At 41.8% G+C, this 16994-nt stretch overlaps 1 protein-coding gene across 2 annotated transcripts in view; it reads left to right on the forward strand.

The window, feature by feature from the left end:
* Positions 1 to 5310: 5310 nt before the first annotated feature.
* The window catches only part of si:dkey-45d16.4, a 44100-nt gene continuing 32416 nt past the window's right edge, over positions 5311 to 16994 (forward strand). The window contains exons 1-3 of one of the 2 annotated variants that reach the window (XR_015493589.1): positions 5311 to 5343; positions 5908 to 6157; positions 7425 to 7624. Coding sequence is in view for 1 of the 2 variants with exons in the window: in XM_087257127.1 (XP_087113253.1) it covers positions 5334 to 5343; positions 5893 to 6157; positions 7425 to 7624 (475 nt within the window). In the remaining variant the exon portion in view is untranslated. Of the gene's footprint in view, positions 5344 to 5892; positions 6158 to 7424; positions 7625 to 16994 lie in introns of both variants that reach the window. The other variant, XM_087257127.1, reaches the window with a different exon arrangement.

Genomic DNA, 16994 nt, shown 5'->3' on the forward strand with positions numbered 1-16994 from the left:
AACTAGTTACTCCCCAACACTGTCAAGAAGGGCTCCTGCCTCAGGTTCTTGTGTCTTTTCCACAACACAACACTTACAACAAGAGATACATCTCTTGATGTCTGTGTCCATTCCAGACCAAAATAATATCTGACCACCAAATGAAGAGTTCTACTTTGTCCTTGATGACTGGCATCATCATGAGTTCCTTTCAGGGCAGCAGCTTTTAGAGAATGGGGGAGTGCAAGTTGATATCTGCACTTTCCCACACTATGCTTAGACTTTCGATACAAAACATTATCCTTCGTTTCTAATCTTTCCCAAATTTTCAATAGTCTGAGAACTAAGGCAGATTCATTATCTCTCTCTCCGTGATGTCTCCTTCTTCTGTTAACAAAGAATATTATCTGAGCAATGAGGGGTTCCATTCCCTGATTTCTTCTGTATCTCCTCCAGACTGGCAGAGTATCCATCCCTCCTTGGATAATGCAGTTAGAACACTCCTCGTACTGGTCCCAATCAAGACAGGACTCAAAAATAGCATTCACTGCTTCGGGACTTATTTGGCTCAAACTTCATACTTGGACATTCTAAATACTAGCCTAAGAGTTCTGACGAAGTACATTAACTGATAATCGTAACGCCTCCTGTACTTATTCTGAAGTCACAATGGCTTTCCAATGTTTCACAGATGTTCAGTGTTCTAGCAAAGGGATGTTGACTCAGTAGACCAGCAGGAATGTTCAGAGTGCCAGGTATGTATTTTAAAAAGCATCTATGATGAAAATCAACTTTTGGAAGCTGTTTTAACAGAACTGTGTGTAGGTTTAGTCTGTCCACAGTCATACTGGAATGATATAAACACAATAAGTCTATCTTTTTTTAAATTCCGGACAATAAAATAGTTAAATTCCTGCAATTTTAAGTCACACTGCAACATGATGCAGGAGTGCAGTTTCCCCCGCCCACCAAATTAATTGACAGTCGCATATTACCATATTTCCATAGTAACATTTATAAACAAATCTACAAGACAGGCCTTTTACACAGCAATTGGGACTAAAACATCTGTTCAGTTCTCTGTGATCAGTTTTACCTCAAGAATGAGTTTTACAAGTTTAAAATGTTTTAAAATCATGTCATGTGCAACCGATGCAACGCTGGTAAAAGCAATGTAATCAAAAACAAACTGACGCATGTGTGGAGAAAACATACCTGCGCGCCTTTTGCACCGCCTCTGCTTGACGCTGATGTGCTGCTCACGTTGCCACTCCCGGTATGAATCCTGGTTGAGAACATGCATGCGAAAAAAAATAGGAGCTGCTCACGCATCACTCATGTGTTTTGCAACAGGTGTTGTGCTGAGAAAAGCACCCTTATTTAGGCCAAGTGCAAATAGCACACCTCGTTGGAATAAGCTAGTTGAATGATTCCTGCTCATCACTGTTTGATTGACAGAGACAACATAACTAATGAGAGCGACAAATAGCAGTTTGAGTGGGATAGCTTGATAAGCACATGGCATTATGTTTTGACATGATCGATTATGAACCCAGTTTGAATCCAGCATCTGATGAACACATTCCCCCACTACATATCAGATTTTGCCTACTCTTCATCACGAGGAAGACAAGTAGGAATCATTAATAAGTGTTTGTATTATGGTAGTCTCAGATTCTTAGAACTGGATTGGATTGGTGTTTTATCCAATATACATATAAGTTTGTAGAAGTTATACATTAAAATACCCTTAAATATAAATTTAAGTACTGCTTCTGTGAACTTGAACATGTACATTAAAATCCATTAATTTTCACTAGTTGTATCAATATTTTTTTTTTTTAAAGTGTGCCTTAAATTTTTACTATATATAATTTTTTTTTAAAATTCGTACAATGCATTAACGATTCATTTCATTTAAAAAATATTTAATTAATCATATTTTTAAATTCAATTATAGGGGTGCGGGCAGCTAGGGAGGCTCCAAGACATTGTGCTCAGGGGCCTCTGAATTCTTTATGGGCCTGCCTTTCAAGGACTTTCATTTAGATTCTCAGTCTACATGAAAACCAAAGGCCATAATTGATAAAAAAGGTAATATGATTATTATATTGATGGATAAAGCAAAAACAATAAATTAGACGCATTTGTAAGAAAAGAGTTCACTCTCATTAGTGTCATAATGATGTTATTAAAAAATTATCAATTTAAGTTAATAGTTGCACATTTCAGAGGGGCTGCGTTTTATGACAGAGGTAACAGCCTTTAATGTATAGATGCGCAGTGAGTTTTGGAAATAAACAAAATTAAAGTTTAACTAATATGATGATGATCTTATTTTGAATAGCATATCTCCAGATAGATTTTTTTTTTGTATGAAGCAGAAAAGAGGGATGAGGTCAGGCAGTTTAGACTTAATAAACCTAATTCTTGGCCATAAGTAGTCCCACACAGAATCTGCACGCTCAGAATTCCACAGATTTTTTGCCCAATATTGATTGTGTTTATGTACTTTTGTAAATGTGTGTAAATTTATATTCATTCAGTTTTTTTATTCATTACAGTAATAATATTGACTAATATGAAAATATTCATCTGATTTATTTACAATACAGTTTGTAAGGTAACATTTTCTGTTTTTTAGTAGATATATGAGAGACTTGCTTTGTTTACCAAATAAAGTGGATGTAATTGGATTTGCATTGTAATCATTAAATAAAAGTGAAAAAGGATTACTTTTTTTCATAAATTACTTCTACAGACTAAGGGTTTCTTGTTTGACTGTTTACAGCATTTGCTGTTTATTTAAAATAAATTGTCACTCGCATTTGGACTCCACATCTTTGTTCCAGTATGACAGAACAAACTGACCAGATTATGGATCCAGCGAGTGCATCAAAACTCTAAGATTGTTTGAACACAGCATGTCACACACTGACTGACAGGATGAGCAGGCCACCAACCCTTCGAGCCCTAGTTATTCAGGTGTCTGAACTCATCATGCAGATTCATCGAATCCAGGGTGAGGTGTTCCAGCCTCAGCCAACACATGTGGAGCCCAGATGGGTTTCACTTGGGCTGATACTTTTGTCGTCAGGTTTCATAGTGGTCCCACATGTGTTAGCCCAGGTGGGTTAATGGCCCTTGATGAACACCATTGGATCTTGGAAAATCCACGAGGGACTCATTTAAAACTGCTTACATGGGTTTATGATGGGGCTCAGGTGGGTTTTATAAAAGACTCTTAGGGGCTGTATATAGGTTAACATAGTTGTTTGTTTTGGTTACCTTATTTTACATTAATTTATTAATTTTCCTCCGTCTTAGTGCCTCATTTAACAAGGGTCACCACGGCAGAAAGAACTGCCAACTAGAGGTCTGCATTCCCGTGGCTGTACCGCGGGAGTCGCGGGACCCGACCACATTTCTGTGGCATAGGAATATTTGTATTATAATAATATAATAAAGCATTGGGAGCGGTCGGTAACGGGTTTAATTTTGGACAGTAGCGGGCGGTTCAACAATATTGCTACCGGCTCCCCACTCCCGAGCATGCGCATGTATTTGTGTGAAAGAGCCAGCATGATGCTGCATTTAGCTTGTTTGTTGCTGTCTATGTGTGCATGCGAATGAGAGCGAGAGCTTTGTGCTCTCTCTCTCTCTCTCTCTGTGTGTGTGTGTGTGTGAATGAAAGAGAGCGAGACGCTGTCTGTGTGTGTCACTTGCTTGTACGTGTGTTTGTGTATGTGTGTTTATACAGACAGCGTGTTATACGCTGTCTGTTCTCAGCTGGGTGGTTTTCAGTTTTGTTTCCCCCCCGTCCGTTTGCAGGAACAGGTGCGGCGGGTAGAAAACAGAGCAGGTCGCGCATCGGGATAACAAATGCTGAATATAAGCGGGAGCGGTCGGGTTCGGGCTAAAACCTGGCTGGTGCGGGCGGGAGCGGGATTCAAAATTTAGTCCCACGCAGATCTCTACTGCCAACTTTTCCAGCATATGTTTTACGCAGCAGATGCCCTTCCAGCCACAACCCAGTACTGGGGAACATCCATACACTCTCACATTCACACTATGGTCATTTTAATTAATCTAAATCACCCATAACACATGTCTTTGGACTGTGGGGGAAAACAAAGCACCCAGAGGAAACCCACATGAACACGGGGAGAACATGCAAACTCCACACAGAAATGCCAACTGGTTCAGCTGCAACTGGAACCAGGTACCTTCTTGCTGTGAGGTGACAGTGCTAACCACTGAGCCACCATGCCACCCTTTATTTTACAGTAAAGCCCTAAACAATAGTATTACGTTTAACCCACTAAAGTACAGTAAAATGTAAATGTATTACTACTTCAATGAGAAAAAGACTGGTAGGCCATGCTTTTATTTAATGAAACATTTTCACAATGTTAGTTCAGCTTAGTGCATTAACTAATGTTAACAAGCTCAATTTTTGTATTTTAATAATGTATTGGTAAATATGTTGAACTATTCAATTCAATTCATGTTTATTTATAGCCTATAGTGCTGTACAATATAGATTGTGTTAAAGCAGCTTAACACAGAAGTTCTAGTAAATTGAAACTGTGTCAGTCCAATTTTCAGTTAAAGTTCAGTTCAGCGTGTTTTAAATTTTACTGCTGAACGTCCAAACACTGAAGAGCAAATCCATCCAGTTCCACAAGTCCCAACCAAGCAAGCCAGTGGTGACATGAATAATAAACTATGATTAAAATGCTGTACAAGATTATGCATAGCCTAATGTTTAATATATATATATATATATATATATATATATATATATATATATATATATATATATATATATATATATATATATATATATATATATATATATATATAATGGAATATTATACTAAAGTGTTGTTACCTTTATGTCTTGAATGTGAAGCTCCGTTGTAGGATACATTTTTCACTTTTGACTTTGGTCTATCAGCGACGCATGAAAGGGTTTTTAAAGATTTTGACTGCAACAAAAGGTTCACACGGGGAGGGGGGGTGTGATATTATCATATTGAGGATAATCTAAACTACTAGAAAAGTATTAACTGCAAAGTGGTGGAATCTTCAAAAGAAACTTTTACTTTGCAGCTGTTTTAAATGTGCTATTAAGAGCGTTGAACCCGTTTGAAACCAAAATCCCTTATTATAATCCTTTTCTGCCCTCTTGAGGTTGAAAGATACACATGCAGTCCATTTTCTTCCAGTTATGTCTGACTTCTCGAGAAGTTGAGGTACACGTCAGAAAAGAACCTGTACTTGTGAGCGGACGTGTACAGTGACCTCAGCAGTTTGTGCGTATCAGCTGACATACATAAAGGCGAGAAGACATGGAACGCGGTAAGACTTGCCGAAAAGCCGCACTCTTTAAATGGGATGGAATCTATCGATTATGTTACTGAATCTGACTTTATAATATAAATATATTCAAAACGACTGAATAGAATTAAACTCACTTTCACCATTCTTGAAAAAAGAGTCATTGTAAGCTGCAACAGATTCTCTTTAGCGCGTGTTTTGCATTGCATTGGAATGCTAATCGACGTCTGGGTTGTTGGGGGTAATCAATAAAGCGCCATGAAATAATAATTAAAAAAATTAGAATCAATAGAAGCACAAAAGAAAAACGATTAAGCTTATGACAAATATAGGGGTGGTTATTCAGAAAATAAAAATCCATCAATTAAATAAATGAATGAATTAAAAGTATGATGGACAGAAACAAAACAAAAATGTATACAAATTTACACACATTTTAATTTTATATTTACAGTATATTAGCATGTACATATGTCAAATTGAAAATCCTAATAATGTTAAAGGAAGTTAACACATTCAAAATGTTTGAAAGGTGCCCAAAGTTTTTGACATCTGTCTGCTCATATGCAGGTTTCTCTCTTGCAGGACCATCTTCTAATCCTCGTAAACGACAGGTGCGATTTTCAGCACGTCATGACATCCTGCTCCTCCGTGAAGTGATAGCACAGAATCCTTTCACTTCTAAAGAGTCAGGCCGGATCTGGGCAAGGGTGGGTGAAATTATTACTGCAACCCTGCAGGATGAAAGCTTTGAAGTGGATGGACGCAGATGCAGAGAGAGGACCATGCTGCTACTTGATTATTACAAAAAACAGGACTTTGCTAGTCTGCGCAGGTTAGAAGAGATCACATTATTTTATAAGCTGCAATAAGTTTTTTTTTCTGCTGAAATGTAAAGTGTAATAAAAAATAAATAAAAAAGAACAAAAATAGTTCTGGTTTAAGGACATGTCAGAAAGCTCAATAGCTCAAATACTGCATAAAATGTTTTAAGAAAAAAGATTTAGGTTTATTATTAGTGAAATTTGTGGGTCACATTTCATTTCAAGGTTCTTAAAAATATCTAAAATAAATTAAATAAAGACACATACTTTGTAAGTACTACCGAACAGCCAATATTTTAACAATAGGCAGGTAATAAGTCATTATTTAGGTGTGAAAATTGGTCCTTTCACTAAATTGTTATCAAATGGCTTATCGTCAAGTTGTTACAAAGCCCTGAGACCTATGTTCATCCTCTAAATACAAATGAAGATATTTTAGATGAAATCTGACAGTAGCCTCATCTTCCATAGCAGAAGAAAATCCTTAAAAGAGCCCACATGCATTCAGTGGTTCAATCAGAGAATTCTCAAGCTATGAGAATACTTTTGTGCACACATAAAGCAAAACCCCGACCCCCTACCTAGGGAGGTGTTCCATCCATGGGGGCCTTGGAGAAGACCCAGGACACGGTGGAGGGACTATGTCTCTTGGCTGGACTGGGAACACCTTGGGAACCCCCCAGGAGGAGCTGGCTGGAGGAAGAGCCTGCGGAGAGGAAAGTCTGGGGTTTTCTCCTGCTGTACCAATGACCCGGCCTTGGAAAAGCATTGAAAATTAATAAATAAAACAAAAATTACTATTTTATTAAACAGTTGATGTATATGCCAGAAATCCACATAGACAACATTCTGTGTTTGAAAACAAAGCATAGGCACGTACGAGGTATAAATAAGCTGTATAGCATGCATAAAAAGCATAGTGCTCTTGTAAATACACACTCTGTACTTACACTTAGAAGCATTTTTTAAAAATAAAGTCATTATTTTTGTTTTATGTGTAAAGAAAAAATTCTCATAGCTTCATGATAATCCAATTGATACACTGGAGGCATATGGTCTGTTTTGAGGATGTTTTTTTGTATTTATCTGGACTGAATGAGCCGAGACCATTGCTGTCTAAGTAGGATGAGGGAGCTGTCAGATTTCATCTAAAATATCATCATTTGTTATTCGAAGATGAATGAAGGTCTCAGAGGTTTGGGTGAGTCAATTGATAAAATTAATTTTCATATCTGGGTAAACTAACCTTTTAATAGGGCCTGATTTGTTGGTATGCAGGTTTGGTACGGAGCGTCTCTATGCACAAAAAGAAGACCTGTTGCATGAAGTGCTAGAGTTGGAGGCAGAGAAGAACCTTCTGACAAGTGGAGAAAGTAAATATCATGATGAAGAGCTCAGAAAGAGAGCACTGGAGGAATTATCATTGCCAGAGCCTGACAAAACAGCTTCGTTGTCAGTTACAACAGCTCCACCCACTGGTAAGAAATTCTTAGTTAAGAAATTATTATAACAAATGGCCACACACTCACCACCCACTTAAAACTTAATATATCTATTCAACTACTTAGTGAGTAGTCCAAAAGACATCGCAGGGATAACTCAAAGCTTTGTAAACGAATAACAGAATTTGGTAGGCAACTCTAAAACAAACTAGTTGTCAATGTAGGAAGCATAGAACAGCTGTAATATGGTAATAATATGGTATTATATGGTAAAGGATGGGGTGAGGTGGTGTCTGTTTCTACTATGCGTGCATTCGAATGGTTTAAATGCAGACCCAAATTCCCTATTCCTTCACTAACTAAGTATTTACTACAAGTAAGAGTAAATTTGTAGTATACCTATAAGTGGACTTGTACATGTATAACTTGTGCACTTAAGGTTTGCTACTGTTACATTTAAAATTGTACTTTTATATACTATTCCTTGTCTTACTAAACAAGGAAATATTGACTTTTCCTTGCTTCTGCACCCCTAAAAGAGCTAGGCTTTACTCTTACAATTCTACAATTAAAATTCTAAAAATCAGTGTCTGCACAAGTTAATTATTAGGATTTAAAACTTTGAGCATGTTGCATAATGGTTATTGCTTTGGTTGCATAAAAGTTGGGCTTTTAGTTTCATAGGTAAATACAATTAAACACAAACAGTTTTAAAGCAGGATAAAGCATCATATGAGCTCTATTCACATTGTATTGTGAAACATAAAAAAAAAATAAACAACAATCTCTAGATAATTTTAGGTGCTTCTTTTAATTGTTTTTACTGCTTAAAAGTTTAAACATGAATCTCTAGATGGATTCTGAGTGTTACTTTTACGGTTCCAAAACGCAATTACAATTCAAATCTGGTACTTTTTTACTTTTACTCAAGTATGGTTTGTCAAATGATTATACCTTTAATTGAGTTTAATTTTCACAGTGTTTATTCATTTTCACTCAACTTTTGAGTATTTTTACACCTCTGAACTCTAAAATGATGTGTGAGACTTCCTATTTTCTGCTGCATGTTCGCCTATAAATCTTTTATTTTTACATCCTAACAGACACATTAAAATAAGATTTTGGTTTGATCCTGGAAGCAGATGCAAGTGCAGTTGGTTGCTGACATACTTGTCTCCTTTTACAAACATGATGAAATTTACTTTTTGATTATTTTTAGCACTTTTACAATGTAGACTGCCAAAGATGAAGAATAGTGAATAATAAAACATTAAGTTTCAAATTATGGAAATATTCTAACCTATCAGGCATGAGAGTAGTGGTAGAATGCTGGTGTAGTATTAGTTAAATAAGGACCATTCCCAATTCTATTTTGTTAGGGATGCACCGATACCACTTTTTAAAAAAACGATAGGAGTATGAGTATTTTAATTTGCTTACTCGCCGATACTGAGTACCTATACTTCATAGATTTGGTTTCAATGAAAGTGCATTTCATTTGTTTGTTTTGTTTTCTTTTTTGCATGTAGTGTCTACACTAGAACACAAGAAACACAAAAATCTTAAACAGAAGGCTGTTCCGAGCCATAAATATAAACAGATTGTTGATAACCCTGCAAATCCATAGACCTTGTCTATTAGCCATTACGCATGGACATTTAAAAATGAGTTATCCTTGCGCTGACATGTGTCCAGGACTTCACACATTACACAAAGTGTGTGCAGTGTACGTTACCTTATAGAGTCACTCTCTTGACATCGCATATCGGGGACGCATAAAACCCTGTTATGAGTGATTCTTTTATATTCATGAATCCTGCCGTTAATCCACGATTCCCTGCAAGTCAGTTTCAATCACCTATATTAGTTGCATTTAGTGCAAAACAGGCTTATCCACCCAACCACCCCACTGCAAAGCAAATAACAAACAGAGTGGGAGAAATGATTTGCCTTGATCTGATGCCCATCTCAGAAGTGGAGAATAAAGGTTTTCGCAAGCTTCTCAATGTGGTTGTACCTCGATACCAACTACCATCTCGTTGTTAAACCAATAAGCACGCTCTATTGTGTATGCGATGCAACTTCATTAATATGCATGATAGCTCGAAGACCTGATACAGTGTTCAGACGGAACAGAGATGACATGTTGTCTTGCTAAAACAAGCGTGCAGTGTCACTTTTATAATTTGCTGCAGTGAAGGTTTTGTTTTCATTTTCTCTCTATGAGAGCGCAGCTGGACTCTTGTGTGGATTACAGTGCACACGATGCTCGACAACAATACTTGTCTAAGGCTACGTTCACACTGCAGGCAAATGTGGCACGAATTAGACTCAGGTGAAGACAGTGTGAACATCCCAAACCGCATGAAATCTGATCTTTTCAGGTCAGATCTGTGCCACTTTCATATGTAGTCTTAAATCAGATACAGATCTGATGTTTTGCAATGCGACCACAGTGTGAACGGTCATGTTGGATTTCATGTGACTTTTACATCTTTGAGTGACATGCGTCATCTTTCTGTGCTGCAAACATAATCTACCCCTCAGCAGCACGGTAGAATTCCACACAGGGCGATTACAGTATCACAGAAAGTTGGTTATTCATATTAAAAAAGATGTTCAAGGCATAACTGGTGCTTGTTACCTAATCTGGTTACCAAATTGAGGCAAGAGTTGATCGCGAAGCCAAAAAGCTTTATGGGTGTTGCGATAGAGGATCCGTGTGCAAAGGAGGAAGAACTTTCTCTCCGAGAAAAAAAAGAAATGTTGACACAGAAACACCAACTGAGCCGAGGATCGAACCAGCGACCTTCTTGCTATGAGGCGAACGTGGTACCCACTGCGCCACTGCATCGCCTCTGGTGGTGAATTCCCAGAGAAGGGTTGCGGCTGAAAGGGCATCCACTGCGTAAAAACTTGCTGGATAAGTTGGCGGTTCATTCCGCTGTGGCGACCCCGGATTAATAAAGGGACTAAGCCGACAAGAAAGTGAATGAATGAATGAATGAATGAGTTCACTACACCGGTGATCAGAGCGCCACGCACCGCGGTTGTCATGAATCACAAATGATCTGTATTTTTTAACACTGGAGGCTTATTTTAGGTCTCAAATGCCGAAATATACACCTTAGTAGTAGCAGAACAATCATTTACAGTTCATGAAATACACCACGGTTGTCTGTGAAATGGGTAATAATAATAATATAAGTATGATCTGACAAGGTGCTTACTCATGCAGCACACACGTGTGCATAATTAGACATTTTGTGTTCTCTGTAATGCACTTTTGCGCATGCGGGTCAGTTTAGGACCATGATCTGTTTACACTACAAATCTGATATAGGCCACATTTATAAGAGCAGTGTAACAGCCATGCAAAAAAAAATCAAATCTGAGAAAAAATCAGATTTGAGCACTAAGCCTCGCAGTGTGAACGTCGCCTAAGGAACATTTTTTTACCTGAGAGCTTTTCTAATCTGTAAATGATGAAATCTGGATTTGCTGCTCGTCTCCTCCTAATAAAGTTGCGGCTCTAGTTGGTGTTGATTGTCCTGTCTTGACCAGTGGTCTTTGTTTGTGTATTCAGATGGCAATGTTATTTTGTATCGAACTAACTATTACACAGAGTGTAAACATGTTAGCACCACTATCAAACTTGCCATCGTGTAGGTTTTTCGGCGTATTTCGTGACAGGAATAAAAAGCCAAACAGCAGTTAAAGTCCACCATTTAATAATTTGTCAAATCATTCGATATCCATGTAAACACAGTCACTGTCTTTCTCCCCTGTGTGTGTGTGTGTGTTTGTTTTGCCTCTGTGAAAATCAGCGTGTGCCCAAACCGACACTCCCATTTTTATGCAAATTTTTACAGACCTTCCCTCTTTTGCTCCTCCGACACCCTAAACAGAGCTGGACACGCCCACTTTCCTGACTTTTTCCAAAATAGAGGTGTGAAAAAAACCTTGCTGAAACAGGGGGGTTTCATGGCCCTTTAAAGGTGAATGATGATGTACAGGCTCTTCCAGAGGCACTTAAAATGTTGACTACATTGCAGTCTCAGTTGGCTCAGTGCTTCCAGGCTGTCTTTGATAACTCCTCAGGTCATTACTTTAAAGCCACCCTACTGGATCCCCGATTTAAGAACTTGCCCATGTCACTACTTTGTCACACTCAAATAAATGTTCAGATAGATCCAATTGCGAGTGAACAAAAAGTATTTATTTGACACAGTCAAACTCAAAAACAAGTGAAAGAAATGAGTGCGGTGCTAGGGCTAGGAGAACAGGGCAGGTATCAGGCAGGATAACAGGCTCTAGAAGAAACTCCTCACGGTCCTGAGCACAGACAGAATAGCACACATAAGCACACTTAACGAACTGACAAGGACACACAGAAAACGTCACTCATATATAGGCACGAATATGAGCCTCAGCTGGCGGACTCATCAGGTCAGCTGAGTGCCGTCATCACACTTGATCAAAACAGATACACGTGGAGAACAAAAACAAAACAAACCCACATGATCAAACAGACACTCCGGAAGAGCGCACAAACCTGCAACCGTGACATACTTAGTACATCAGAGTTTGACAGGCTCAACTCCAGGTGGAGGATGTTTCCGGAGTACTTGAAATTGGCAGTTCTGTCACGAATAAATGAATGTTCAGAGGGATCCAAGTGCGAGTTAAACAAAAATAATATTTATTGACAAAGTCAAACAAAAATCAAGTAATAAATGGTGCTAATGCTGGGAGAGATCGGGCAGGAATCAGACGGGAAACAGGGTCCAGAAATTAGTCCTGAGATCCTACGCACACAGACAGAACAGCACACCATAAGCACACATAACGAACTGACAAAGACACACAGAAAACGTGGCCCATATATAGACCCGAATATGAGCCTCAGCTGGCGAGCTCATCAAGCCAGCTGAGTGCCGTCATCACACGTGATCAAAACAAATACACGAGGAGAACAAAAACAAACCAACGTGATCAAACAGACACTCCGGAAAAGCGCACAAACCTGCAACCGTTATATTACCCCCTCTCTCAAGAGCACCTCCTGGTGCTCCCAGAAGCGCTTACCTGGCGATTGTAATCATCGATAAGAGAGTGATCCAATATGTCCTTTGCAGGCACCCAAGTTCTCTCCTCCGCACCGTAACCTTCCCAGTCCACCAAGTACTGAAATCCTCGCCCCCTCCGTCTCGAGTCCAGAATGCGCTTAACCGAATAAACGGTCTCCCCATCTACGAGACGCGGCGGGGGGAGGACCGGAGTGGGCGAGTTAATCGCCGTATGAAAAACGGGCTTTAATTTAGAAACGTGAAACACGGGATGTATTCTCCTGTACGCTGGAGGAAGTTTAAGGCGGACTGCCACCGGACTAATGATCTTGATGACAGTGAATGGGCCAATAAATTTAGGTACAAGTTTATTACATACGGAACGCAAGGGAATATTCTTAGTTGAAAGCCACACTTTTTGACCGACGACGTAAACGGGAGGCTTCGACCGGTGGCGATCGGCTTTAGCCTTGGTGCGCGCACCCACTTGGAGGAGGGTCGGTCTGGCCCTGTTCCAAGTGCGTCGACACCTCTGGACAAAGGCGTGGGCGGAGGGGACCGCGACTTCGGATTCCAGACTGGGAAAAGCTGGTGGCTGGTAACCCAAGCTACACTGAAACGGAGAAAGGCCCGTAGCCGACACTGGTAATGAATTGTGTGCGTACTCCACCCATGGGAGCTGCTGACTCCAAGAGGAGGGATTCTGGGAAACCAAACAACGTAACATGCGCTCGAGATCTTGATTGGCCCTTTCGGTTTGTCCGTTACTCTGAGGATGAAAACCAGAAGAAAGACTTACAGTCGCTCCCAATAAATGACAGAATTCTCTCCAAAATTTAGAGACAAACTGGGGTCCCCTGTCAGAAACCACATCCGTCGGGAGGCCATGAATGCGAAAGGCGTGATTAATGACAGCATCCGCTGTCTCTCTGGCTGAGGGTAATTTGGGCAGAGCAATAAAATGAGTAGCCTTCGAGAACCAGTCCACAACGGTCAAAACAGCCGTATTGCCACCAGATGGCGGTAGACCGGTGACGAAATCTAGCGAAATGTGCGACCAGGGTCTCGAAGGCACTGACAGCGGCTGAAGGAGTCCAGCAGAAGGGCGATTAGAAGTCTTAGAAACAGCACAAACAGAACAGGCCAAAACAAACTCGCGTATGTCCCGTGCCATAGCTGGCCACCAGAATCGCTGTTTAACTAAGAATAATGTACGACTCACCCCTGGATGACAAGCCACTTTGGAGGAATGTCCCCATCGAATGACGTCAGACCGAATCCCCTCAGGCACAAACAATCGACTAGGTGGGCATCCGACCGGGGGCGTTACCCTGTCCAGGGCTGTGCGGACCCTGCTCTCGATCTCCCATGTCACTGCAGAAATACAAATCCTCTGGGAAACGATGGGCTCAAGAGACGTATTGCGCTCGGAAGAATCAAAAAGACGGGATAACGTGTCGGGCTTGATGTTTTTGGAACCCGGCCGATAAGAGATGGTAAAGTCGAAACGTCCGAAAAATAATGCCCACCGAGCCTGCCTGGAGCTGAGTCGTTTGGCGGACCTGATGTATTCGAGGTTCTTATGATCGGTCCAAACGATAAAGGGAACCCCCGAACCCTCCAACCAATGACGCCACTCCTCCAAAGCGAGTTTGACAGCCAACAACTCCCTATTACCAATGTCGTAGTTTCGTTCTACGGGGGAGATAATCGGTGAGAGAAAAACGCGCACGGATGAATTCTGTCATCCGAGGTGGCGCGCTGGGACAGGATAGCGCCCACCCCCACCTCTGACGCGTCAACCTCCACCACAAACTGCCGGGGGGGATCAGGTGTCACTAAAATGGGAGCTGAAACAAAGCGGCTCTTTAGATTGGAGAATGCAGCCTGCGCTGCGCTCGACCACCTGAAGGGAGTTTTGGAGGAGGTCAAGGACATCAGAGGGGCGGCGAGCTGGCTGAAATTGCGAATAAAACGCCGGTAAAAATTGGCGAAGCCCAGAAATCTCAGCAGGGCCTTACGAGACTCCGGAATTGGCCAATTTACCACAGCCTGAACCTTCTCTGGATCCATGCGCACCCCCTCGACTGACACAATGTGTCCTAGAAAGGGAACAGACTGTGCATGGAACACGCATTTCTCCGCCTTGACAAAAAGCCCATTCTCTAGCAGCTGCTGAAGCACTCGCCTGACGTGCTGCACATGTTCCTGGAGAGAACGAGAAAAAATTAGAATGTCATCCAGGTAGACATAAATAAACTGATCTATCATGTCTCGCAACACGTCATTTACGAGTGCTTGGAAAACTGCAGGAGCATTAGAAAGCCCGAACGCAAGAACACAATATTCAAAATGTCCCCTGGGGGTCAAAAACGCAGTTTTCCACTCATGACCCTGCTTCATGCGAACCAAATGATATGCGTTACGGAGATCTAATTTCCTGAAAAACGAAGCCCCCTGCAGACGCTCGAACGCTGAAGACATCAGCGTCAAAGGATACGTATTCTTCACCGTGATGCTGTTCAGCCCTCGATAGTCAATGCAGGGTCTAAGAGACCCATCCTTCTTTTTCACGAAAAAGAACCCCGCCCCCGCCGGTGAAGAAGAGGGCCGTATGATCTTGGCCGCTAGAGAATCAGAAATATATTTCTCCATGGCCTCCCTCTCAGGAATAGAAAGAGAGTATAACTTGCCTTTGGGCGGAGACGTACCTGGCAATAAATCTATTGCACAGTCATAGGGACGGTGAGGAGGCAGAGAAGCAGCTTGAGACTTACTGAACACTCTCTTCAGGTCGAGGTACTCACTGGGCACGTTTGACAGGTCCATGCGCTCCTCCTGATACACAGAACAAGAAACAGCAGAATGAGCAGACGAAAGACAAGACTGATGACAGTTCTCACTCCACGAAAATATAGTATTAAGACCCCAGTTAATATGAGGCTTATGGAGAATCAACCAAGGATGACCTAAAACCACCGGTGTGTTGGAACAGTCTGTTAAAAAAATGAAATGTTTTCAACATGATTTCCAGACGTGATCAGTTTTATGGGTTTAGTGGAGTGAGTGATAGTGGGAAGGGAAAGTTCGCTGAGTGCGCGTACTGCAATGGGTTGTGCCAGAGCTATAACCGGAAGTTTAAAACTGAAAGCAAAACTGGAGTCTATGAAATTTCCCTCCGCCCCGGAATCGACAAGGGCGTGGGTGTTCTGACTTCCGGAACCCCATGTTATGGTGACAGGTAGTAATGTGGCCGCCGCAGAGGATTTGTCCAAACTGATTTCACCCATCAGTAACCTCTTACCTACTGATGGGTGTTGTCTTTTACGGGACAGGAAGCCACCCGATGCCCCGCCCCCCCGCAGTAAAGGCAGAGTCCCTCAGTTCTCCGACGGCGCTTCTCCTGCACGGACAAGCGGGATCTGCCCACCTGCATGGGCTCCGGGTCAGCGCTACTCATCTCCGGCGCCACCGCCGAGACCGGAAGCTCAGGAACAGGATCCAGAAATCTGCCATGCCTCAAGCGACTCTCATGGCGGAGCAGTCTGGAATCCACCCGGATAGCCAGATCCACTAATTCGTCCAGCGTCTTAGGCAGATCTAAAGAGTAGATCTCATTCTGGAGCCGATTCGAAAGCCCATGTAGAAACATGTCCCATTGTGCCTCCGCGTTCCAACCGCTTTCAGCAGCCAACGTGCGGAACTCGATTGAATAGTCCGCCACGCTCCGATTCCCCTGGCGGAGCTCAGCAAGGATTCGGGCGGCCTCTCTCCCTGAGGCGGCCCTATCAAAGACCTTCTTGAGTTCTTTGGAGAAAAGATCGAAGGATGAACAACACGGTAGCTTTTTCTTCCATGCTGTGGTACCCCATTGGGCTGCTCTTCCAGACAAGAGCGTGATTACGAACGCCACCTTGGACTGCTCAGAGGAAAACAAGGATGGCTGCAGGGTGATGTACAAGGAGCATTTGGCCAGGAAGGACCGACACAAGTGCGGCTCTCCAGCATAGCAGGTCGGAGGAGGAAGGCGAGGCTCAGCAGAGCGGCTAGCGTTAGCAATAACTGGCGCAGGTATCACCTCCGGGGCTGGTGCAGGAGTCGCTTGAGCTGCTCCAGAACCCAGCTGTTGAACCTGCGTAGTCAGCAGTGAAACCTGCTCAACCAGGGCCTGGATAGCCTGTGCTGTGGTGGCTAACGCTTCATCTTGGCGATCGATCCGGGCATTGCTGTTTGTGAGGAACTCCGAAATCTGTGATGCACTCGCTGGATCCATGGTGAAGGTCAGTTCGTTCTGTCACGAATAAATGAATGTTCAGAGGGATCCAAGTGCGAGTTAA

This window comes from Danio rerio, chromosome 6, assembly GCF_052040795.2.
Source record: "Danio rerio strain M-AB ecotype USA chromosome 6, GRCz13ab, whole genome shotgun sequence".
Taxonomy (NCBI): domain Eukaryota; kingdom Metazoa; phylum Chordata; class Actinopteri; order Cypriniformes; family Danionidae; genus Danio; species Danio rerio.